We start from the raw sequence: 27187 nt of genomic DNA, 5'->3' as shown, positions 1-27187 counted from the left end.
TTATGATTAATAATATCAATCTACGATTATTTTAAAATTTGTAAATGCTTTGAGTATAATATATCTATAGGCTATAATAAATACTAAATTTAATACTGCATCGCAGTATAATAAAAATTATATTTGTTTCAATGTAGTTCTGATTAAAGTGATATTAAAGTGTATTTTTTTTTCTTAATCACAAAGTATACGTAAAATGTTTTTTATACACATTATATTATAATATTAAAATTTACATTATTTACATTGTAATCTTATGCACTATATTTTTTCTTTGTTTATTAAAATAATTATTATAGTTTTTTATTTTTATTACATTCTGAGCAAAACGATGATTGTACGATTACACAATGATGTGTGTTTAAATTTTTTCGAGTCTGCATTACCGTTTAGATTAGTAAAATGTAAAAATACTTCGATTAATAACTGCGGTGACTGATTTTAGGACAACACTTAAAATGGAAAATTTACACTAGTAAAGTTATCAATAAGCTAACAAAATTAATCAACTATAATTCATGATATCTAGGAAACTAATTAATTTAAATTTCCTCTGAGTAATGTACTTTGCTATTGCACCATCCATATTTTAATATGGTATACTGGCAAAGGGTGAGATATAGCAACACTATAATTACGAAATGGGACATTTCGCTGTGGCCATTTCGTCGTGGTCGAAAAATTGTGTATAAAAACAATATTAACTTTAAATTCACCCTATATAATGTTATAATATGTTATATTATTATTGATATTATTGGATTTTTCTTATTTATCTTATCTTATCTTAAAATGTCTACACATCGCCCATGGCCTTCGATGACGACGATCACAATTAAAATTGTTGCAATAAAGTTTTAATCAGTTATCATCTGGCAACACAACTCGCAGTAAATTAATGAGCATTACATAAGTATAACATAATGGAATCCCAAGTAAAATCTACTCGTGGTCGTGAAATATTTGTATATGATGGTTTTATGTATGTTTATGATAATGTTAATTTTAATAAAACAATACGGTTTTGGCGTTGCCGTAATAGAAATTTTTGCAAAGCACAATTCATACAGAAATAAATGACTAAACAGTCATAAAAACTATTAATGAACATTGTCATGACTCGAAAGCGTCAAAAATCGAAGCAGATGTCGCTGTGACAAATCTAAAAAGAAAAGCTACTAAATGTATGAAGCCTACGTCTACTTTGATTAACATGTGTATTGCTCCATTGTCTGAAGCAGCCAAAGTTAGTAATAACAAACAACTATTATTTAGGTGAACATTATATTTTATAACTATAATATTATTTATTTATCAGGCAACATTACAAAATAATGCTGCATTAAAAAAACAAGTTCGACGCAAAAGACAAGAAATTCTAGCTGCACCACAAAATCCGGAAAATTTAACCATATTAGAAATACCAGATTCATATCGTATGTACACTTCATCGACAGGAAATGAGGAACTATTTTTCAAGATGATAGTGGTCCAAGTCCGGATAGAATATTAATTTTTGGTCGTTCCCGAAGCCTTGATATACTACAGAACTCTAAAATATGGTATGTAGACGGTACATTTAAAATTGCACCTCCCCTGTTTAGTCAAGTATATGTAATACTTGCCGAATATCTAGACAGTGTACTTCCATTAGTATATATTTTATTACCAGATAAACAATCAAAAACGTATGATAAAATGTTTTCAATGTTAAAAAATTTAAGACTCGATTTAAATCCTAGTTCTGTTTCATGTGATTTTGAACAAGCCGCAATAAAATCAATTAAAATAGCATTTCCTAACGTTCAAATATTTGGGTGTTTATTTCATTTGACGAAAAATATTAGAAAACAACTCGGTGAATTACATCTTATTTCTCAGTATAATAATATTTCCGACTTTGCAGTTTCTGTAAAAATGATTGTTGCATTAGCGTTCGTTGAATTAGAAAATCTTGATGCTGCTGTTGACGCGTTGGCAGAATACCTTAGTGAAGAGTTTCATACTTTATTAGAATGGTTCGAAGACAACTATATTGGAAGGGTAAATAGAAATGGTAGAGGTAGACGCCACGCACGTTTTCCACCTGATATTTGGAACCTTTATAATAGAGTTTTAAATTCCCAAGATAGGACTAATAACCATGCAGAAGTTGCGAATAGACGACTTAATGTTGAAATGAGAGTATGCCATCCGTCAATCTGGGCTTTTATTGATTGTTTGAAAAAAGTTCAATCTGGCCATGATTATTTTTATTCTCAGTTAACTGCAGGAAAAAGTCCACCTAAAAAATTTAAAAAATTTGCAGATCTAGATAAACGTATTTTGAAAATAGTACAACAATATGATAGTAGAGAATACATTTCATATTTAAAAGGTATAGCGTATAATATCTCACTACCATGATTACTGCTTACCTTAATTATTATTTATGACGAAATATAGTATAAAAAATGTATTATTCTTATTAATTTTTTTTTTAATTTTGAATATGACGAAATATACTTTAAATGTATTATTATTTTTTAGACATTTATTATTATTATAATGACGAAAATATTCAATGACCACATCGAATCGGCCACGGCTAAATGTTCTCACGGCGAAATGGCCACGGCGAAACGGCCACGGCGAAACGACCACGGCGAAACTACCACGGAGAAACGGCCACGGCGAATTGTCTTAGATCCCTATAATTAATAATATACTGGTTACACAAAATATATAATAAAAATAATTCTAAACAAGTCTTGGACTTTTTCTTCAGATGCAATATCTAAACATTTTAACGTACATAATATTAAACGGTTACATCACAAATTACACCATTGTCACTAGGTTTGTGTCTAAATATAATTTAATCAACATCATATCGTATGAATATTTAATAAAAAAAAAATAATAATATGACAACACCAGCTGTAAATACAGAAAAATGTAGTAATTAATTCGTTCAGATTAATTTTGACCTTAAACCCAGTAAATAACCAGCGCATTATGCTTGTTAAATCATACCCTAAAAATCATATTAAAATATATTTAAAAATTCAAAACAAACCAACTATAAACTCAACATGTACCTTTTATACACATCGTTTATAGTAAACGGCTTGTGATTGTAAAATATACATTATGAAATATATACTTTCGTATTCAGTTATTTTATTATATTTTATCTGTTTATTTATCTATTTATTTTTGTTATTTAACTTTTTATTATCAGCGGAGCAATGAACGCATTGATTTTATAATGATGTGTTTTTTTATTTTTTATGTCTTCTGCGGTATTAAAATGCTTTAACCTTTAAATTTTAGACTAGTTTTTGGTAGAATTTTGGATCTAGTTGGTATTTTGGGGGTAAAAAGTAAAAAATGTACAGTACTCTTTAATCAATTGGAAAAAAAAATAGTTAAAAACAAGTATATTTACACTAAACTAGTCTTCGAGAAAATTGATTTCCTTATTTTTTTATAATTCAAAAACTAATTGATCGACTTGATTTGAAATTGAATCGAATTGATTAACTAATTAATCTAAGAAACTTTAAATTTTCATCAATGAAATACATTTTCTGTACATGGTATAATTTTTAAAATATTTTAGAATTTTTACTATGATTCACTCGAAAATTACAGTAGTACTCGTACCTTTTCCTATCTATTGTACAGTAGAACGGTACCCGATTGTCTACCTTTTAAAATGTATTAATACATTGGAACTTTGAATATTTTGTTTTAATTCTCCTCATATTTGAGACGTAGATTATGTATTTTGTATACCTAATGATTTCACGCCTCTGACTATTGGTATAATAAAGCTGCTCTTCCGGACGGTATTTTGTATTCTTTGCTCGTGATGCTAGTGTCAAGAGGTGTTTGTTTCATCGTCATGTTTCACATAGGTACTCAAAAAGAGGTCCTTTACATATTAATTGCGATGGCGGTGCTAGTAATATGTGTACAAAGTTGAACGTTTTCGTTTATACATGCGTGGTATCTAAGTTTCACAATAAAGAAAAATAATTGATAAGGTAAATTATTTTTGTTTTCATATAAATACATAGTTTTCTGTTCACCTATAATCATCGTTGTTATTTTAAGTTATTTAGAACACGTCAAATTATATATAGCCATGGTCCGTAAAGACCAAAAATGGGCTACCGGCGGCCCACGAACCTTTTTTTTTATCTAACCAGTGCCTACATTTTAAAATTAATTAGGTAATTAATTAGTATTTTATTTTATGAAACCGATATAGATAATAATAATGTTTATTATAAAATGTAGATATGAATTATCCAAAAGAAGTGATATATTTAATGCTGGAAAAACACAATTGAACCATTTAGCGGTTTTAAAAAATTGTCATCAGTTGGCGCAAAATCTTTTTTTTGTTTTATTTTCTATGCTCTCTCTAGATTTTAAAGTTCTTAAAATACATTAAAATTACTCAAACAATTATTATATAAATTGGTATTTGTTAAAAGATATATTATTTCATAATAATTTATTAAAAATACATTTTTAACAACTTTTTTTTGTTGGAAAAATATCTGTTTTATTCACAGTTGATTTGTAGATCATTAATTATATAATTTTGTACTTTCATAAAATAAATAAAATATATTAACTTTAAAAATTTTAAAATAGAAACTATTAGGATCTTTGTCCCCTGATAATTACGCTGGTAAAGTAACAACTACTCGTTTATATTTTACAAAATCCATCGGATGTGTTTTATTCATATTTAAATAGTTATAAATATTTACGTTACACCAACACCCTGACTTCAAAAAGTTGATTCAAAATTAATAGTAGGCACTATTTGGCAAAATGTTTAGAAACATTTTGTTTTGATAATAAATTAATAACTTTTTAATTTCCAGGACCAGAAATGGTAGTTTTATTTTTAGTTCTCATGATGTTGAAGTGATATCACAGCAGCATTCCGAATACCCTTAAAATTTAAAATTTTGATTTGAAAACTTTATATTATAATCATGTTACTCTTTGTTTCTAAATATAAATCTAATTTGTTTTCAACCCTAGAATTAACGATTTCGTTTTTAGTTTTAGGTGTGTTACTTATTAGTATGTAGAAAAACACCAAACAAGCTTTCTAATATTTAATATATGTTTTAAAAATTAAGACAATTTTGAAATTTAATTGATTTTGTGTTATGACCATATTATATTCAAGTATAGAAACTCATAGGCACTGTTATGAATAATCAGCTTTTAACATTGGTAGTATCGGATTCAAATGACCATTTAGACGAATGAGAAGTCCCTAATATAAATCAATTTATGATGATTTTTATACGTTGAATATTTCCAGAATAATGGTTCTGTATTTTCTTCAATTTCAGTACTATTTAAATCTTAATTTAATGAGTATAATCTCTCTACATAAAAATTCTTATTTACAATTTCAGAACTGTAATTTTTGTATTACACTAAAACTATTTTATGCTGTATCAAATTGTTTTATAAATGCTATATTCCTAAAAATTAACACTATGTGGTATATATTATGCATTTAATATGTTTATTACCTAATACTTATTCATAACAGTACATATTTATATTGGCTAGGTACCAAAGTTCAATAAGTATTCAATACAGTTTATTGAAACTTCCACATTTTATCTTAATAATATTGTTTTAGGACACTTTTTACTACAGAGCATAATAGTGTAATTAAGTAAATAATGATAAATATAATCGATAATTATTAAATCAATAATGTTGTATTATTATTATTATTATTATAGTATTATCTACTTTACTTTATAAATTTAATATGAGTTAATTAACTTAATGGATAATAAAACTCACGGTATATACATTGCTCTAATTTACTGTCAATTTAACATTGTAGTCAACATTATAAATAATTATTAGTGCTTAGATACAGTAAATAATAATAAGTATTGAGTAATAAGTAATAACTATTTGAAAATTATGCATATGCACCTTTTATAATACAGGTGCTAGCTAGAAATTTTCCAGCGTTTAATAATGTATGTCTGCATCATAAATTTGTTACAATGACACTAATGTTCGAAAAATGTTGTATTACACATAAACTAAATTTTAGTTTTCAGTATAAATTCAGGTAATTTATGCAGCTGCATATTTGTTATGAATACTTTCTAAAAGTATTTTAAATATCATAAATCAATAGTATTTAAAATGCTATCAAATATTTTTTCCTCGATGGCTTTCTTTTTACGACACACACACACACACTAACACACAAATATATGTATAAATTAAAATTTGATTGGTCTCTCTGTTCTTAAAAATACATGGACAGTTTTTAATAAAAGTTATGTTTTATGAATTTCACAGCATGTTTATAATATTTTTTACAACCCTTAAAGGTTGGTATACGGTTGTTCGTACATATTTAAAGTTTTGATCCAGAAAAATCTAATCGATTTTTATTTATTTAAATGGTTTCTGATTATATCACTATTATATTTGGAAGAAAAATCGCATAAATAATTTTTACAAATATAGATATGAAAAAAAAATCTTAAAATAAAATAATTATGAGCATCGTAACTATAATTAATCCATAATGGTTTACAATCATGATTTGCTTTCTTAATTCTGGACATATTTTAATATTTTAAAGACGAATACTATTCTTAATGATTTTGAATTTGCCTTGTTTATCTTACTTCTTAAATTGATATAAAGTGGTTAGAAAATCGTCATTAGCTTGGACTGCAATTACTAAGCTTCGAATAAACCAAACAATTTAAAAAATACTGCAATTTCATTTTATGTTTAAATATTTTTTGTTTTCTATTTTTTTTTTAATACGCTATACTTATTATGAATTAAGTATACTCGTAATGTACAATAAAATATTTTTTTTTTATTATTTAATCAAATTCTGTTGTGATTAATTGGGATTTCTGCTCTAAAAATTGATAAACATCGGAAAGTAACTATAAAACTCAGTATCCAATATTGTAAAAATTTAAACTTAAGTCGTTCATAATAAATTAATGTGAATTCAAACCATACTTTGTTTTTAATTTACAGTTCTACAATTTTAATTATTTTCTTTTAACTCAAAAAAATTATTTGAGGGAATTTAAAACTTTTATGCATTTTACTGTACGTGATGTTATTATAAAAATTTAAAGACTTATTTTAAGACTTTCCTTATTTATAGTATGATAGTATTACATTGTTTTAGTATATGAGGGAGTATTGATTCAAAAGTTAATAATAGTATATAATTTAGTATAAATAAATATTATAAAAATAAATTAAAAATAAATGTAAATTTTGTCTAATACTATATTAACCTATAATACACTACTATAGAAAAACATATCTTTATTAGCAGTATCGAAAACATATCACGAAATATACTTTGAGTTTCTAAACGAAGCAATGAATGAGTTGATTTTATATTGATGAGTGTTTTATTTTTATTATATTTTATCTATCATTTTACCTTTTGTGGCAGTAAAAATTCTTTAACAACTCGAGGATAATTTTTATTAGAAAATTTGATCTAGCCAATAATTTAGAGCTAATATAATATCTATTTTTTATAAATAAATTAATATCCATAAACGTAGAAAATAATCTGGAAAATTAAATATATAGGAATTTTAACTTGAAAAAATCAAATTTGTTTTTTTTGTTTGATTTGTATAAGAACGAATAATTACAGATTATTGAAATATTTATATTATTATTTTATATTTTACATAATAATATTTTGACTATTGTTGAGAAATTTACAGACATTAGCTTATACAATATTTTTCTCTTATAAAAATAAATTTCTATAAAAATATTCACTTGGCCAAAAAGCTTGGAAATTTAATGCATTATTTCTTATAAGTTATTCTGGTTATTAATTTACTAATTAAAAACTATCAATATCTATTCATTACTTATATCGATATTAGCTGCTAACTAACAGTACCTCTATTCTTCGTAACCCTTGAAACTTTACCAACTTTTCAAAATGTATTTCATCATTGACTGACATTGTGGAGATTGTCGGCCTTCCCAACTTCCACGTTGTGTCACTGGCCCACGCTTTTACTTCGTTTTTTCTAACGTTCTGTTTAAATATATTTTTATTTTTACTCGACCCCTAAGGGTTATAGCATGATGTTAAATAGCTTTTAACTTTACTCAATGATTATGTTATCAAAAACAAAAATAAGTTTTTATATCTGGCTGGTACTTCCAGAGATTAGCGCATTCAAACAAACAACCAAACTAACTAACTCTTCATCTTTATTATGATAGTATAATATATAATAATAAACGTTGTTTTGAATTTAAAGAATTATAGTATAGCTGACCGGAAAACTTTAAAAACGTATATGATTGATAGTTAATACAAAAATCCCATCGGAAAAAGTACTTTCAGTTTTTCCCAAATTTTAAAATTTTTCTGGAGAACTTATCTAATTTTTCTTTTAGTAAATAACTTATTCTGACTATTGACTATTGCGAACATTTTGAAAATAAATTAGTCTAATCGGTCCATCAGTTTTATTAACAAACAGCATTTCATTTTTATATTATAATAAATGGATTAAGTTAAAATGTTGATAAATTTCGTTTGCATTATGAACATTTTAAAATAATTTTGTATTTTGAATTGTATAAAAATAATTCAATTTGTATTGTTTAGATTTTAAAATTTCATAAAATAGTTTTCATATAAGTAGTTCATAGTTTATATTAAAACTAAAGAATATAAAAAATATAATATAAGAAAAATAATTTTTTTATAGACATTTTAAGTTTGTTTTTATGCGAAATTAGATATTTAAACGAAGAATAACGTTTTTAATTGCTTTATTCTAATTCAAAAATATTTTTTTGAGGACTTGTAAACTTGACGGTTATTATTTTCAACGCGTAATGGAAATTGCAAATGCAATGTGTTTGACACAATTCAATTCAATCTAATGTTTTAATAACAGTAAAATTAATTAGTTAAATATCATTTTTTCTCGTATACTCTATAATATTATTTTTTTAAATACTGGTCCTCATTCAGAATTATTTTTCGTGAGTAAATTGTATAATGATTTATCATCAAATTCAAACTTGACTGTTATATTAAATTATAACATACTCAACGACGATGAGGTAAACTCGATACCTATTGTGAAGCAGAGTGGTTAATTATTACCACCCTTTTTAGCCATATAATTTATTTTATTATTGCTTCATTTATCACGAGTCATGATACAATATTATCATGGATAGTTGCAGGTATTCACGTTGTACTCAATAATTATCAGTCTATACCTATTTGCTCGTACACGCCACCGGACCGATCATTAGTACAAACTATAACCTTTAGAGTATAGGGTATAGAGGTTTCTCGAGTAGGTACCTAATTTGTGATACGGGTCCGAGAGACTAATGACTTCGGTTCAACTTGTAACACGATGCACATCAAATATTATAAGCCGCGAATTAACCGTATACACTGCTTACGTGTATTAATATTAATTAATTATTATATCGTTAATTTACCCGACCAAATCCATGGTAAGCTCTGTGCGTATTTAGTAGCAGCTGTACAATATACAGATAGCGTGGGCACATGCGGTGTCTAATATTATGTAAACCAGGATAAAACCTCTACCAAGCGAATAAGTAATAATACTTTTTCATACACACTTAGGTACTTAGAGTCTATTTATACCATATTTGTTCCTAGCTTTGTTGTTTGTATGTCTATTTTAACGCTTGTGAAAACATAAATTGAGTTCGTTTGTCATTTGTATTTACTTTTCTAAACATAATATAATTTTAAAATTTTTCGACTGATTTCGATTGACATTTTAAATTTAAATTGTTTTTTTTTTTTTTTTGTAAATATTGGTTAAAATGTAATGCAAGGTATTTTAAAAGTTATCAAATATTTATTATAAAAAGAATCAGGTACTGAAAAGTCATATAAATTTTTTGAGCCTCTGAATTATAAATTTCTATGACATTGCATCATATTTACACGTAAAATAAATATATCTTCTCAAACGATTTAATTAAAAAACAAATAACCTAGATACTTGAAATGTTCACCAAATATTAATATGATAACTTTCTGTGTGTAAAAACTTTTCAAAATATTTTAATTGTTTTAGATTTATTTTTTTAAATGTGGATACTCAGACAAACATCTTAAAAATGTAATACAAAATCTCACATAAGATTTTCTTTTAGATATATACATTTTTTTTTTTAAATATATAGTCGCAATTTGTTTTTATAAGGATTTGAAGTTTAAATTTTGACAAAGTTGGTTTAAATCGTACAAATTTGAAATTAGTTTTGTAGTTGAAAATTTATCAATAAAGCAATTTTTAAAGCTGAGGTTTGAACATATAATAAAAAGTTCCTCATAAGTAGTATTTGCAACTTTAAAATTACGAATAACAATATTCAATAATTATCAAATTGTCTACCTTTTCTATTTCATTGTATTTATTTCATTTCATATCAATAATAATACGTTTATTTTCCATGAAAAAAATCATTATTTAATAGTTTTTAACTTGATCCGTGTACTAATATATCCCCGAACTAAATTAATATAATCATATCGTCTGTATAAGATATTATTTCATTATTAATTGTCGTATACTCGTATTACAAAGTCTCTTATAACTCTAAAAATGACTTACAGTTAAACTGTTTTTGTTTGACTATATGAAAGATTAACGATAATAGCAGTGTAATGCATACATTATTGGTTCAAATATTAAATTAATTTACTTCAGTCCTCTTTGAATCAAAAATTGTGAATTAACTAGTTTTTGATCAACACCGAGGAAAATATATTAAAAATAGTACAACTATAAAACAGTGAATCAAAATATGGTTGACAACGCTTTAATATTAAAACACAAAATTAAATATTATTTCCGTGCCCGGATTCAGCTCACTGTCTGTGTTTTTTTTTTTATTTATAAAAAAAACATGAAGAGTGCTGCAGTAACATTACATCATCCCCTCTCGTGAATTTTCGATTTTTTTATAAATAGCTTGAAAATAAGGATTGTTTAAATTCGTAATAATTGCATGATACTGGCGTGCTATAATAATTAGTGATATGGTATTTTTTTTTCTAATGTCCAATGGTGTCAGAGTAAAGTACGTGCTAATTAGGTGTTTAAAATTTTAAAATTATTGTTAATAATATACAACATAATATGCAACATCGCTATGTTTATATTGTGATTATAATATGTTTGATTCCTAAAAGGAAATTACTCTTGTTTAATGATCTTGAATTTTAAAAATGTTATATTATAATTCAATGACCAAAAGTTATTAGTTTTATAAGAGCTAATCAACCTAATTAAAATATAATTATTCTTATAAAATAACGCATAGTACGAGGGTTGGCCAATGTTTATTTTAATTACAGACAATTAACTTGTATTGATAATAATATTGATAATAATTGATAATGATTATTATAATAAAATAAAGTATTCCTTCAAAGATCAATACAAGGTATTTTATAATATTTTTGTTGCGTAGTACCGTGAACTGAAGAAAAAACAGCGAACCTTTTATGTTAGAAATTAAAATCCATTAATATTACATTGTGCATACAATGTATTATTGAATGTCTAAAGTGTTTGATAATATTATTCATTTACTAAAAAAAATTAAGTCACATGTAAATTATGGTGTCATGTTATTAAATTTGACTAGCTGCTAAACTAAACGATTTTAGTTCAATATGTATATTATTTAACCTGCAAAGTTCTACTTATTTCTAACACAATATGTTATCTTGTCATTTATAATTGATTTATACAGATGATTAATTATTTTACTAGTAATTTGTCAAAAAAAAAAAAGGTTAGCGTATCATATAATAATGTTAATATTTGTTGTAACAAAACGTATATATAGTGTGTGTTTCATCAAAGTTTTTAAATAATCAGCCCTTACGTTAAATATTAAATTACAATAAATTTAGTCAGATGTATTCTACCTGTTTAAATACATATAACAGTAGATCATAATATAATTTAATAATTATTACATACACATTTGTAATATCCCAAAATATTGTATGCATAACATTAGGAATGCTAATTGAACGCATTTGAATCAGGTCGAATCAAAATTTTGGTAATGATGAAACGTATTCAAAATAACGCATAAAATAAAGAATTTACATACTACGCCGTTAAGTTGTAATGTTGATAACCTTATTATATTTATTTTTGTACAGTATTTATAGCAATAATTCATGGACGAGTATGATATATTATATATTTATTATTTAATGATTTTAAGGTAGTCTTAAATTATAACGGAAAAATAAATTAAAATAAAACTTAAAATATCATAATATTATATTGAAAATGAGAATAATGTTAAATTTTTTTCTTTTTTTTTGTAAAAATTGTTGTCAAGAATGTTTATAATATTTTAGATTTATCACACTTAAATTACTACTAAAACTGTTATTATAATTATAATACTAACTCAAAATTCGTGAACTACTGTACATTTTTGAAAAATATCATCATCTGAATATATCCTAAACCAAGTGGATTGTTATTGTGCTTTAGTTTATTCTTAAAATGAATTTTAAACTAAACCATTTTCAAACATTAAATTATCCACAAAATAAAGCACTTTCAACGTTGCCGGTTTCTTTCTTATATCATTATTATTATAATTAAAATTTCATAAAGACTGTAATCATATTTTACGATTTTAGTTTTGTTAAGAACATGAGAACTTTATGATGTAGAATAAAACTTTTGGTAACTGACGTGCAACATACACAAAACATGTTTCAAATTATTAATTGCTGTTATTCTAACTGTTACTATAAATTATCATAAAACTACAGTGAAACGCCACTAATTATGTGTAGGTATACCGCCGTATTATATGCATTTTTGATAACCTACAATGTTTTCGTTAAAATTAGAAACTTTAAAAGTTCTACTTTATAGACTAAGCTAAGATATGATAACTGTTGATTTTAAATCTTAGCTTAAGCACTTTAATCGATTGATTAATAAATGTAAATTATTAAATATGAATTCTTGAAAGAAACAAGCAAATTATAAATTTTTCAGAAGTTTTGTGAACAATAACAAAACATGAAAGGAAAAAACAATTTTTGATGCATTTAATGTTGATTATTTATTTTGTTTAGTTCAAATCAAATTATATTTTTATATATTTTTTTTTAATTATACAAATAACCAATAATTTCTTCTGAAAGTTTATTCAAGGTCGTAAATTGTTTAATACGTTAAAGATTATGGAATTAAATATTTTTGTATTATTTTATGAAATGATAGATGTATAAAATTAAACAACTTATAAAATAGGTTTTTTATATTATCATCTATAAATAAGATTATATTTAAACTGTAATCTCACCTTTTAAATAGGTAATATACTTTTTCCTTTATATTAATATTATTAAGTACATTTAAATCGTATTGGTTTTAAATATTATTATTATTGGTAAAAATGTTTAATGTTTGCTATTGATATTATTGGTTTGATAGTATACAACCACACATATGGTATTTTTCGGTAAAAAACGGTTCCCATGTTTAAACGTTGATATTTTCAACAAAAAACAAAAATATTGTGATTCCCATTTTCACCAAAATACATTGTTTTGGAATAAAATGTCCACTAAATATTATTTGAATTATATCATAGCGTAACATAGTTTCCTACAATTTTATGTGTACAAATAACGATAAACAATATTTTAATCATAATATAATTACATATTGGGTATTTTAATTATCAAAAATAAAGTTAATTAATAAATACTAATTAAATTAAATTAAAAAAAATGATTATACATATAACAATAAATAATTAAGTTAATGCAGTTTCCCTATCATGTTTTATATTATATTTTTATCCCACCGTTGTAAATTTTCAAAAATATTATGCTTCTCCTACATTAACAAAAAAAAAAATGTATTTTTTGGCCATATTGATTACCTTGTGAAATTATTAGTAAAAAATATGTATAAAAAATAAATTATTATTTATCATGATAATGATAAATTAATTTTGATTATTACTTTGGAAGTCTTAGATGACTTTTAAAATTGTATGCCTCAAAGTTAGAAAACCCTGGGTTGAAAAATTAGTAAATTTAAGAGTAAAATAGTAATTATTTTAGTATGTATATATTATAGTTGTATTTTATACAAATATATCATTCAATAAATTATTTTTTTTAATAATCAAATATCTAATATTATTAAATAATTTAAAAATTAAATGACTTTAAATATTTGTCAAATAAATGTATCATTAAATAATAGTTTTCATAAAACTACATAGTTATTAAAGACAACTATTTACTTATATATATGTATATTATATTACTATTATACCGACTGTTATCACCGTTTATTATCGTATGGTCTTACAAAATATGCAAATTTCAAGGCACTATTGAACGTAGGTAGTATTAATAAGCCTGAATATTGCCTGAAAATTAAAATAATTGGTTTCTAAAATGTATTCCAGTAAAAGTAATTTAAGTTGTTTTTTTAATTACGTAACTATTTATGGAAATATACTTTAGCAGAGACGGTCAATATTATTTTTTTGAGGATGATATATCAATGTTTTACCATCCATGCAATCTTATGAACGTATTGTTTTTAAATTGTCAACCTTGTTAAATGTTACTCACGTATATTTTATAAATATTTCAATAATACTATGATTTAAGAATGACTTACGGACATTTTTTTTACGTTTTACAATATTCAAAAGTAATCCGGTGCTTTGGATATGCTATTTAACAGCATCGACGTACTACATGTAAAGTCTACACATAATACAATTGTTAATAACGACTCTTTAATATTGTGTGTATTTAGTTCTTCCTAAATACCGATGACTAAACTATCTCCGAGGTTTAATTTCCGGCAAACACAATATCGCAGTCAAAAAATTATTAAAGTGAAGAAATATTTTTAAATTGACCATTAGGTTAGGTTAACCTAACGGATTTTGTTATTTGGGGTTTTGTTAGATTCACATTGACTAGGAGAAGTGCTGTGAAGATCTTCAGAGCTTTATCTTCAATCGCTAATTCACTACAAAGCTATAAAGCTAAAAAACATACAAAATGCCCAATAAAATGTGTTTTAATTTTTTTTGAAGCTATGTAGTGAATTAGTTATAAAAGATAAAGTTCTGAAAATCTTTGCTGCACTTCTCCTAACCAATGTGAATCTAACAAGATCCCAAACAACAAAATCCGCTCTTCGGTTACAGATCTATCTCACTAAATGAAAATGAAAATAAAATATTTTATACATATATATTGCATACAATTAATAAATTTCTAAAAATTGAAAATCAAGAAAGTTTAAATGCCGTTCTCTGACTTGACAATCGTTTTTTTTTATTGGTCTTGAAATTATCAATCATTTTTACTTCAACAACTAAGGTCATTAGCATTACATTTTGTAGCATACAGATAACAAAAATATATATACGTCTATAAAATATAAATTAATTATGTGTTAATTAAATTCATATAGTTCTTGGGTTATCGTATAATAATTGCAGTATTTATATTGCTTTGAAAAATTCTATAACGTTTATTTCGTTGTCTGGATTTGGACCTAGACTTGTTCCGATATCACGGCTTATGTTTAGCTCTTCTCGTAGTTTTTTATACATTTTCCATTCTACGAAGATGTTTTTCCACTATTATAGAACGCAAGAAGCGTATATTGTTATTAAATGCACACTTTATTATTTTATATTTCTAAGTGATACTGGCTGGTGGATTCTAGATGACGTTATTTTTTTTCTTTTAACGTGAATTTAATATGTAAAATGATCAATTGTCTTTTATTAGCTTTCATTTTTGTATAGTCTCTTGTGTACAATATTATTTTTGGGTTACTCATTATTCTACTCACGTATTGATAAATTACAATTTATAAAATATGAGTTATGATTGTATAATATTGTTACATATAAGAAGTAAATATTTTACAAATCATTTTATTTCAGTTTTTTTTTTTAAATTTGTTATTCTTATAGATATTATAGATAATTATTATACAATATATAAATATATATAATTATAGAAGCATGTACATTAATTTATCATAATATAGGTACCTAATTTATTACCGTAAACATATATTTTATTAGTTGTTAAATTATTTAATGCAATGTGAATCATATTATAATTTGGACGTAACAATTAAATTATGCAGAATATGTCCAAACTCACATTAATTAAACTTTGAATCAATAACTTTGAATATATTGTCTCTTTGATATGTAGTAAAATATAATATATCATATATTTTAACCCTAATAGAGGATTTTATAATTTTAGATAATATATTCGTAATATTTTTGATATCTATAAATAAAGTTTTTATGTATCGTGATATGCATTTATTATAAAGTGATACTAGATATTAAGAATTACTGTAAAATATAGTAAATATTTCATTGATTTAGTAAGTTACAAAAAAAATATTCTCAAGTATCCTATATTGTTTTATCATGGTGCATTTGCATAATATATACAATTATTAAAAAAATAGTAATTTGAAATATTAAAATCATTAATTTAAAAAATATTTACAATATACTTTTGCATTGTTAAATCTAAAAATGATTGCATAATTGAACTTTAAAACAATGCATATGTATAAAAGAGTGTTCGAAATATAGATTTTGACATTTATGAATAACATAGATAATGTGTTATATAATATATTATATATATATATTTTTTTTTTCAAAGTGGTCATCTGAATATGAAAAGTTTATACACTATAACACACGATCGTACCCAACGGTCGTTGAAAAGCTTAAAACAAAATATGTCAACCGTATCCTCACACACATCTATTCACCCTCACAAGCCCTCCGGCCAACAACTACTTCACATATTGTGTGTTCGCAGTTATTTTATTTCAACACAAAAATTCGAATGATTTCGTTGTCCATGTTGTAATATACAAGTGACGTGGTGTGTGGGTGTGTATAATTAAAATTCAGTAATAAAACAATTAATTTTTGAATCGTAATTAACTGCAAACAGTATATACGATATTAACTGTAAATTATACTACTATAATACTATATAGTATTATATTTGTTATATAAAAAAATGTATAAATTAAAATATATAATAAGCTAATATAAATGTATTTTCCTATGTGACACATAAAGTAATAATAATTAAAAGGTGAAAAACATTAGTATTTACATATTACAGTGCAGTGTTGACAACATTAACACGACAGTCAAGTAACGAAATAGACATATAAACATAAAACTCATGAGCTTATTTTAAATTAAATAATGAAAGTTATTATAGTTGTATAGTTGTATTTTTTTTTAATAATTTTGAATTTTCATGCTTTATGTTCCTCTTAGTAAGCTGATTTCGTTCAAATTAGTTTTTGAATTACTTAAAGTTGTTTTTATTTTTATTTTTGTTTATATTATGCACCTGTTTTAATTTTATAATTTCTATTTTTTGTAACATTTAGATTTAGCGTGTAGACAACATATTTTTAAGTATGGTGTATTTTACAAAAATAATTTGCGAAAACCTGTGGTGGTCGTGGCACAGCTTTTGGTCTTGAAAAATTTCATATCTTTGTATCTATAGAAAAATATTGCAATCATCAGCCGTAGATAGTGTTAACGCACGTATAGTTTGTGTAAGTATTCCATACAAATTTACATAGCCGTACGATAAAAATGTAATGTTATAAGATTTTGACGATGGACCAAACTGGCTGCACTGTTGTCGTTGCCGTCGTTCGTCCTAACTCTATCCCCTTGTCACGAGGTGCCTCCGGACGACCACGTCTAGTGAGGGATGAGGTGGTGTTATGGGTTGAAGAGGGTAGCCGTAAGCGTATGGGCCGTGTTTGACGTACACACACATTTCAGTAGTGTGCTTTCGGTGGTCGGTTACGAACCTCTCGCGTTTCACCATGCCGTCGCTGACGTTAGAAATCTAAGTGGTTGTGTACATTTATTTCTAAAATTAAATACCTACGAGACTGTCACGAGGCCAAGTAGGCCTATTATGAAATGTTATAGACCATTTTAATTTACCGTCATCACGTTGACAATTTTCGTTCAAAATTGTAATTTTTTTTTTCCATACACATGTGCTCGTAACATTTTCACTCGTGATACACATCGAGTTCCTCGAAACAGGTAATGCGGTGTTTGTCATTATGTTATTTCATTTTTAAAAACGAAAATCTGACATAAACGACTGATACAACACATACGTATAACGTATTTAAGAATTTATGATCAATCATAATTAGTGATCAAAATTTACTGTATGCACGTACGCATGTTATATATTGCTCAGATAAATCTGCCTCACGAATTATAGTTTTGCGTAGTACAGGCACGTCTCGTGTTAAAATACAAGTTTGTATTTTATTTGATTAGTCCGTTGTTTTTGTAGTCGCTGAATTAATTTAATAAAACAATGATTAATGACTTACACTATTGTATAATTGTTCCTAAATGTCTGTGAGAATTAAATGTTAGTTTAGAACTTGTAGTGCAACCCAAATTAAATAACGGACATTTACAATTCTTCAATTGAATAAAAAAAACTTATTCCAACCTATACAGCGATAATAATAATAATAATAATAATTATATATTTATTTAAATACCTACATCCTTTTTCCATCTGTAGCTCTTGATAATTTTCGAAAATATATTACATTGACTTCCGTGCACGACTTTTTGCGCATCGTTCAATTGGGCTGAAACCTTTTGTTGACTAGACATCAATTATATTCAATTTCTATAATTAAAATAAGTAAATATATACAATTTAAACAAATGGAACTAACTTCTATATAGTAATTATTAGTATTACGTTCATAAAGTTCCGTATTCATAAACATAATTAACTCCTTGTTTTGTATAAAGTAGTAGTTAAAATCACTTATGTTTACTAAAACTGAGCAAATGCTACTTTTAAAACGACTTCATACTGTAATTGTTCACCACCTCGTTTATATTATGCACTGGTTAAAAAGTAAAAAAAAAAAAAATTATTTTTTTAGAACTATTAGAATTGTAATTAATTTATACAACTAAATAAATAGGTTCACAGAATTTAAATTTATTTACCTAACTAAAACAATATATTATGCACCTATAATTATGATATTTTTAACTTAATTATTTTTGAAATTAACTAGAAAATCTTAAGTAATTACAATAAATACTTTAAATATTTAAGTCATTCAATTAATTTTAATAAGTTAATAACAATTTTTGGATATATCTACTGTGGTTTGCGGTCAGTCACTGATAATTTAAATTATATAATATTAACCAATATTAATCTTTTTTTCTATTTTATTTTTTATACAAACGTCTAGACATATATATTTTAAACGTACATTTTCAAATTTTTCATGTACACTCCATTTAAGACTTTTTTATAGTAATTATAATAGATATAATTGATATTTTGAACTCTTATGAATTTTTTGCAGGCAATTTAAATATATTGTGTAGTTGTTAATACGTAATATATCTAATTCACTTCACATTTCTCTGAAATTCAAACTGTCTTTAGGACTTAGGTATACTTACGTTTTGTCGGTTTTATCTTGTGAATTGATCATCAGGTACAAGTACTAACTTACTAATTTACATTACTAAAGTTGATTGTGATGGGATGTTTCACATTATTTTAATCTGATAAATATTTAGGATATAATTTGGTAGTGGCTTATACGTCTTATTTCCTAGTTAAATTAATTACAATCTATATAATTTAAGCATCTGATTTATTATGTGTTAATCAATTTCAGATTTTCAAATCATCTTATTCGTTCTATATAAGAAAATATTGTAATATTCCAATTACAGTTTAAGCCACATCCCAATCCATTTAATGTGTTTAACATACTATGAGAAATTATCAAAAGCTTAAATACAGTACTGCATTTTAAGTAATATATTTTAACGTAATATCGTATGGTTTATTCATATTTTAATTAGATACATACTTTTATGTATGTTTTAAGTATACATAGCATATTTATTCAAAATAAATAAATATCTATTATATTTTAACCGAATACATTTAAAATTGTTTTCTGTTTTGTTATGACTATTCTTTATTTGTTATATCTGAATGTAAAAGATCGAAATTGTATACATATTTACATACAAACTAGCTAAAAAATATATATTTTGTATACTTTTTTAAAATACCTATGGTATAAAATAAAAGCAGATGAACATAATTCACTTAAGTTTTTAACTTTCAATTTATTAGTTTGATTGAAAATCGTTTTTAATAAAATTATTTATACAAGAATAATATTACACTTAAAACTAAAATAATGAAATAGAATATAAAATATATAATAGCGAGTAATATATTTGTGCTGAGTATATTTGAATAAGTATAGCTATTATGTTTTAGTTTTTATTTTTATAGTTACGTTTTTTTTTCTTAGTTATAGAATTATAGGCGACGTATTATACAAATTAAATTATTGATAAACGGTTTAATATAGTACTATATAAACTATACAGTATTAATATGCATGATATGACTTACTATTTATAATGTAGTCATGTAGAACTACTAGAACTTTAAAATGAAATAATCTAAAATTATTATTTAGAGTGGAATCGTGAATGCATTTAATTTATAATGATACATATTTTTCTTTTCTTTTTTTAATTTTTATCTGTCATTATCTTTTAGAGAAGTCATAATGATTAGGTTTTGAAAGTGGTTTTTGATAAAAAAAAAAAAAATTGGATGTTTTTGATATTTTGAAAGCATTTACAAAACATAAATAATTTCTTAGATTTTCTACTTCAAAATATTGTCCAGTACGAAAGTAAATCTGATTGATAGGTACTTATTAATTTAAGAGTAAAAACAATTTAGACAATTTCTTAATTATTTGGGAAACTAAAAAAAATTAGGAAAAAACTAGATTCTTTAAATCAGTTTTTGACAAAATTGGTTTATTTAATTTTTTGTAAGTAATTCAAAAACGAATAATTATAGTTCATTCAATGTTTATACCATTATTTGCTATTTATGGTATAATTTAAAAAATATTTTAACTCTTTTGCAATATTTATAGACATTTGAAATTTTAATTTTTTTTTTTTTTTTATAAATGTTGATAAAAAAATTCCTCTTAGTGAAAAATCGCACTTTTGTATATTTATAGTTTATATCATATTATTTATAGGAATATAGTAAAATAAATATTACAATACTAATTAATATATGAATACAAATATTATATATATTATAAGTACTTTATGATATAACCAATACTCGGTTTGTGTTCTTTCAGAACGGTTTTTCGTATCCAATGATATATCATTAAATTAAAATTTAACACGTTCATACTCAACAGCACGGTGCACTTGACTCCTAGTGAACAGTAAAACGGTTACCTACTTCGCCCTTTTTATATAAAGTATGATAATGGAAATACACGCAACTGGTGGGCAATGCAATTCATATAATGAGGGGAAGTTTCAGTATTGTGGTTAGGTTAAGTAAATTATTTTTCGTTTCATCTTACCATTTTATATTATTATAGTATTATATATATATATATATTATATGCCTTACTCATATATATTTATCGTATAATTTGAGGGCATGAAACTACTTATTTACTTATTGTAAAAATTGATCGATCGTTGTCGTTGATCAACTTATTATATTTTTGGTTTTATTAGAAACTTAATTTAACTTTGGTATATATTCGTTCTATAAAAAAAGAATAAAATGATGAGCGAATGACCATTAGTTTTTTATCATTAATTAACTAAAATAATGTTGTAAATACAATGTTTTACTTTTTATAGATTCTACCTACTTTGCAGTATATATGCTTATATTAACTAAAAAAATGCTTACAGAGCATGAAAGTAACATAAAGACCTAATATGTCAGTTAATACATAAATATAATTTCCAAGGTGTCACTTGAAATTATTTTAATGGCAACACTTAGTCATCGATTTTATATAGACTATATACCTAAAGGTATAAATTATTTAATCTATAAGGTTTAGTAGATAAGAAAGGGACTGGAATATAAATCATTTTATTAAACTATTTTCAAGTGGTATTTCCAACTTCACTTGTATGTCTTAAAAATATATTTATATAATAAAAACATTTTAAATTAATAAATAACATTTTTGAAATTTACATTTAATTTTTAATATATAATTTTATGATGATGATAAACATAGATAATGTTAAACAATAAATGCATATTTATTATAAAATATTGATATATTTTTATATATTTTAAACTGAATGAATTATCATTAAGAATTTTTTCTTGATAAAATACACCACGTTTTTTAATCCATTGATTATGCAATTGATGTATTAAAAAATATAAGAAAATCCATTTAGATTTGAATCTTCTCCCTAATCTATCTCTTTACTAACAATGTTAGTGGTATGGTTAAACACATAATATATTGTAATAAATCAATTTGAATCACAAATAATTGACACAAATTATCGTAATCAGTATTAATACAATTAGGTATATTAAATATAATTTTATTTATATTAGTACTTAGTATTTATAGGTAAAGTTTGTTTTCTTCATTCTAATAATATAATATGCATCACAAATTACATAATATAGTTTTCTATAGCCAATATTCATAATATAATAAGGTATAGATATGCAAATAAATATGTTTATTATTAAAAATAAAAAATAATGTATATCTTTCTGTACCATTGTCGTCAATGTATAAACATTAGTGGGATGCTATGTCATTTTACTATTATTTCGGAAAATAAATGTACGATGTACTGTTGAATAACGACACTATATATAAACCATTACATATTTTCACTGTTATTGTATTGGTTTGTTTTTGGTCTGAATATAACAATTAAACAATATTTATTATAATATTTTATTATTTATTTATACTAAAATTAATCGAGATTCATTCATATAGTGTAAGGATGTGGCGCCGCATGTGCTTTATATCTCTCTAAATTAGGATTTAAAATTGCATAATAATAATAATGAAATATTAAATAAAAAAATATTATTCGTTATTATATTTTATAGAAAAATAATAATGTAGCTTGATGATAGAATACAACGTACTTTTTTTTTTATGAATTACTAATAAATTCTAAAAACATTTTATAGAAAGAAATTACAAGAGAAAAAATCCCATCCAGGTTCAAAATTCTACAAAGGAAATATTGATGATGATTATTATATTGTTAGTTCAAAAAAGCAAATTATTCAGTGTATTTCAGGTGGAATGTGATTATTTTTTTAACTAATATATAAATACATAAAAAAAAAAAAAAATATGCATGTCAGTAAATTATTAAAATCCATTATCAAGGCTTTAAGTTCTTTATGATATTATGATTTACTTTTTTGAAACCATTTGATATAAATTAATGGAATTTCCGTGAAAATAAATATTATAATTACTACTGTCGTTATTATTTAATATTGAATGACGATTTTTCGAAATCTTCATTAAATTAAACAAAATTGGTGATTGCATAATTATCTATAAAAAAAACACTATACATAATATTATACTCGAGCTATTTTAAAATAAACCGAGTACAGGATTAATAATAAATGTTTAAATTTTATCATATATTTTAACAATGATGTACTTGGGTATTTCTTATTATCAACCAAATAATGTTCAGAATGAAATATCAGCACACAGCACACTATTTGTTTTTTCTCTATAGAACACGTGAAACATGGCAAATTTACGTTAAATATAAACAATATTGTAGTGTTTGTTTTAAAATTAGAGTGAATCAACTTATCACCAAACTTTAATAAAGAATATTGTCTATTTCATCTCATAACTCTTTAGTGATCTTTTAATTTCATAAGAAATTATTAAAATTTTAGTATTTTATAATTCACTTGAATAATATCTAAAATCATTAAATTTGCTCTATCGAAATCATACTTATCATGTAATGCATGGATCCAGGTGGAAAAGCAAACAAATAGTGTGTTGAAATTGTATAAATAAAACAAATCATCATATTACTATACAATAGTCTATTTTAGAGTTTAAAATATTTTCATATTATATTATTCATATAATATTATTATTTATATAGTATTAAATTTAACGTGGTGAAGAATATAAATATTTTATATTTATTATTTATTTATGTTATGGACACATTTTTAATGGTTTTAATGGACAAATAATTGTTAAGTATAGTTTATAATTCGTTCATTTTTTAGTTGTATTGAAGAAACATGGTTTTAGTACATCAACTTACACAGTAGTTTTCTGACGCAATAAAATCATTGATCATTTAGCATTACATTAACCAGTTCTAATATGTCAAATTACGTTCTAAATATTCAAACATATAATTTAAAAGAGTTAGGTTAAATTAATTAAGCTTCTAATAAGTTAAATTGTACAGTACACATACAGTTTTAGTGTTACCCTATCATGGATGACGGTTAAGAGTGAAAATGGACAGCGTAAGATAATTAATAAAACCCATTTCACGTTAACTTTCTCAAAGTTGAGAAAATTAGATTAATTTTTTATGAAATAAACTATTTTAATATTTTCAAAACATAAATAATTATATTATAGTATATTATAGTAGAACTTTTCGTACAGCGGTTATTCATATTGATTTTTATGACAGTCGGTAATGTATTGATCGATAAATTTTATAAAAATATAGTCCCATGTCTAAATACCTATTATTATCTATATCTATAGTAAAGTAGATGTTTTCCTAGTCATTTTATATTTCCTAAGACAGTATTGTTTGACAAAAATAACGTGTATAGTTGTCATCTTGCTATTACCGGAATGTATTCGTTATGTTATTCAAAAGAGATATTTTGATGTTACATTATTGACACAGTTTTACCAAAGGCAATATTTTTAGTACCCTTGATAATGGAAACCAAGGCATGAACTTACAAATGAGTTCATTTTGAATTCATTATACTCACAGATAACTACTGTAATGGGAAAGCTTTGAGTATTGCGAGTATTTCGTATTTTAGTCTCTGGGGAAATGTGAATCACATTTTAAAGAAAATCTGTTTTAAACATTGATTTTGTATACATTGTTTATTTATTTATATCTTGATACAGTTGTATTATATCGCATTGGTTTCCTTGTTGAAAATATTGCAATTTACCATAGATTGTATTTTCATATTATTATATAAATGTGTTATCAACACATATAATCTAGGCGTACAAGAACCTTACTAGTTCAAGATGGAATTTCACATACTATATTCTATCTAATATATATAACTGTAAATATTTATATTATTTGTAATGGAAATTTATTTAATAATACTTAATACTGACATAAAATTTATTATTTATAATTTCCTTTTGGAGAGACAGTAATATGTTACATGCATTTTAATTTTAATGTATTATTGAATTTAAGATAAATTATTCGAAAAGTTATCAATTTTATAGTGGTTAGTTACCTAATTGGTTATTTCACTGATATTTCTAGAAAAACGGAATTTATTTATTTGTTAGTAGTATACAACTATAGTGTAACTAATAAAGTCCACAAATATAATTAATTTACTATGTAATTATACTATTGTTTTTGATAAAATTATTATTATTATTTTTTTAATTTTAATTTTGTAATTTGTATACCTAATTTATAATAATATTACGATAACTAGGTTAAAACGTATTCTTTTATAGTAATAATATATTGTATTATAATAATTAATTTTATAGATTTCGATAAAAATAAAATAAATAAGTTATTACGTAATAAGTCATTTATTTAATTATAATATGTCAGTTCTTTTTAATTTCAATTTATATTACACAATATGTATACTTATTATAACAGTTTTCAAATAATAACTATACATTAATATTATAATAGAAATATTTGTAATATATGTTTAATAAATAATTATTATTGCAGTAAAAACCAAAAAAAAAAATAATAATAAATATTATTCATATTATAATTGTAACAATTTTAATATTTTATATCATGTTTTAATGATATTATTGTATTTAATTCAAAGAACTGTTGAATTTTTCATAATTAATGGAGAATATGATTTATTTAAATAAACAGTTATGGTATAAATTGATGTAACACATTATGGCTTTTTAAATAATGTATCGGTACCACGGCCGTCTTGAAAATACAGGCTATAACAATTTATGACCTTAATGTACACTGCATTGCACTTAGAAGTAAAGAGCGTTGGAAATAAATGAAAAACTTTCGGTTACTTTATAAAAACTATTAATGATTATTCGTGTTATTATATGAAAAAAAAAAACACTGTTAAAGTATATAGTTTTTAATAAACTATAGAAAAAAATATATATAATCACCGTTCATTTTATATATTATAATTAACTTTATTATTATTAAAAATATTATACAAATTGTATTTACTTCTATATTATTAATCATATGCATAAATTGTAAATGAAATACAAAATTACGAAACTAAATATTGACTACTCATAGATAATGATTGAACTATAATAATTATTATTTTTTGTAAAAAGAAAAAGTGTAAAAGTGTTTTTGTTGTATATTATTGTTTGAAAGTTATACACATTTTTATCACTATGAAGAAAAACTAAAATTGCATATAATGTGAAATCGGTTAAGTCACTTATTAAGGTGATATTAAGATTTATTTTAATTTATTTTGTTAATTCCTTTAAAACCATTGAGCAATTTAAAATAAATAAACCTACCTGATTATTTAATTTTGGTTATATAAAAATAATAATTGTATTAAATTCATAGTTTTAAAAATTACTTTACTAAGGTATGATACAATATTTTAAGATTTTTTTTCAAATAATTTATTTTCAAATACTTTCTAGTAATAGTTTAGCTTTTGAAGATAGTCGATTAGTAACATCGCTCTATCGCCAGATTATCTATCTGACTATTTATACTGAATTTGAAATTCGTTAAACAATAATTAAAAATAAAATGTAAATTGCGTAGTTACTATAATATGAGGTAATAATTAACATTTAAATAAAACAGCATGATTTTTTATAAGTGAAATATTTAAATATAATATAAA

At 23.9% G+C, this 27187-nt stretch overlaps 2 protein-coding genes and 1 long non-coding RNA gene across 3 annotated transcripts in view; all 3 read left to right on the top strand.

The window, feature by feature from the left end:
* The first annotated feature begins 885 nt into the window (after positions 1–885).
* Positions 886–2953, top strand: LOC132918331 (uncharacterized). Its single transcript, XR_009660451.1, has 3 exons — positions 886–1246; positions 1319–1562; positions 2530–2953. It is a non-coding gene; the product is annotated as an uncharacterized LOC132918331 (long non-coding RNA).
* LOC132918507 (uncharacterized) lies at positions 1708–2406 on the top strand. Its single transcript, XM_060979763.1, has one exon. It carries the CDS (start codon positions 1708–1710, stop codon positions 2404–2406), a length of 699 nt encoding a protein of 232 aa, XP_060835746.1.
* Positions 2954–17971: 15018 nt separating the features above from the next.
* LOC132917735 (serine/threonine-protein kinase 32A) overlaps positions 17972–27187 on the top strand; it is an 88471-nt gene continuing 79255 nt past the window's right edge. The window contains exon 1 of the mRNA XM_060978614.1: positions 17972–18252. The gene's annotated coding sequence lies outside the window, so the exon portion shown is untranslated. The remainder of the gene's footprint in view (positions 18253–27187) is intronic.

The sequence above is a fragment of the Rhopalosiphum padi genome, chromosome 1, assembly GCF_020882245.1.
Source record: "Rhopalosiphum padi isolate XX-2018 chromosome 1, ASM2088224v1, whole genome shotgun sequence".
NCBI classification, from domain to species: Eukaryota; Metazoa; Arthropoda; class Insecta; order Hemiptera; family Aphididae; genus Rhopalosiphum; species Rhopalosiphum padi.
This window is presented reverse-complemented; position numbering and strand designations above follow the sequence as displayed.

Coding starts and splice junctions, on each gene's coding strand:
- LOC132918507 (XM_060979763.1), top strand. CDS start 1,708: ATGTTAAAAAATTTAAGACTCGATTTAAATCCTAGTTCTGTTTCATGT.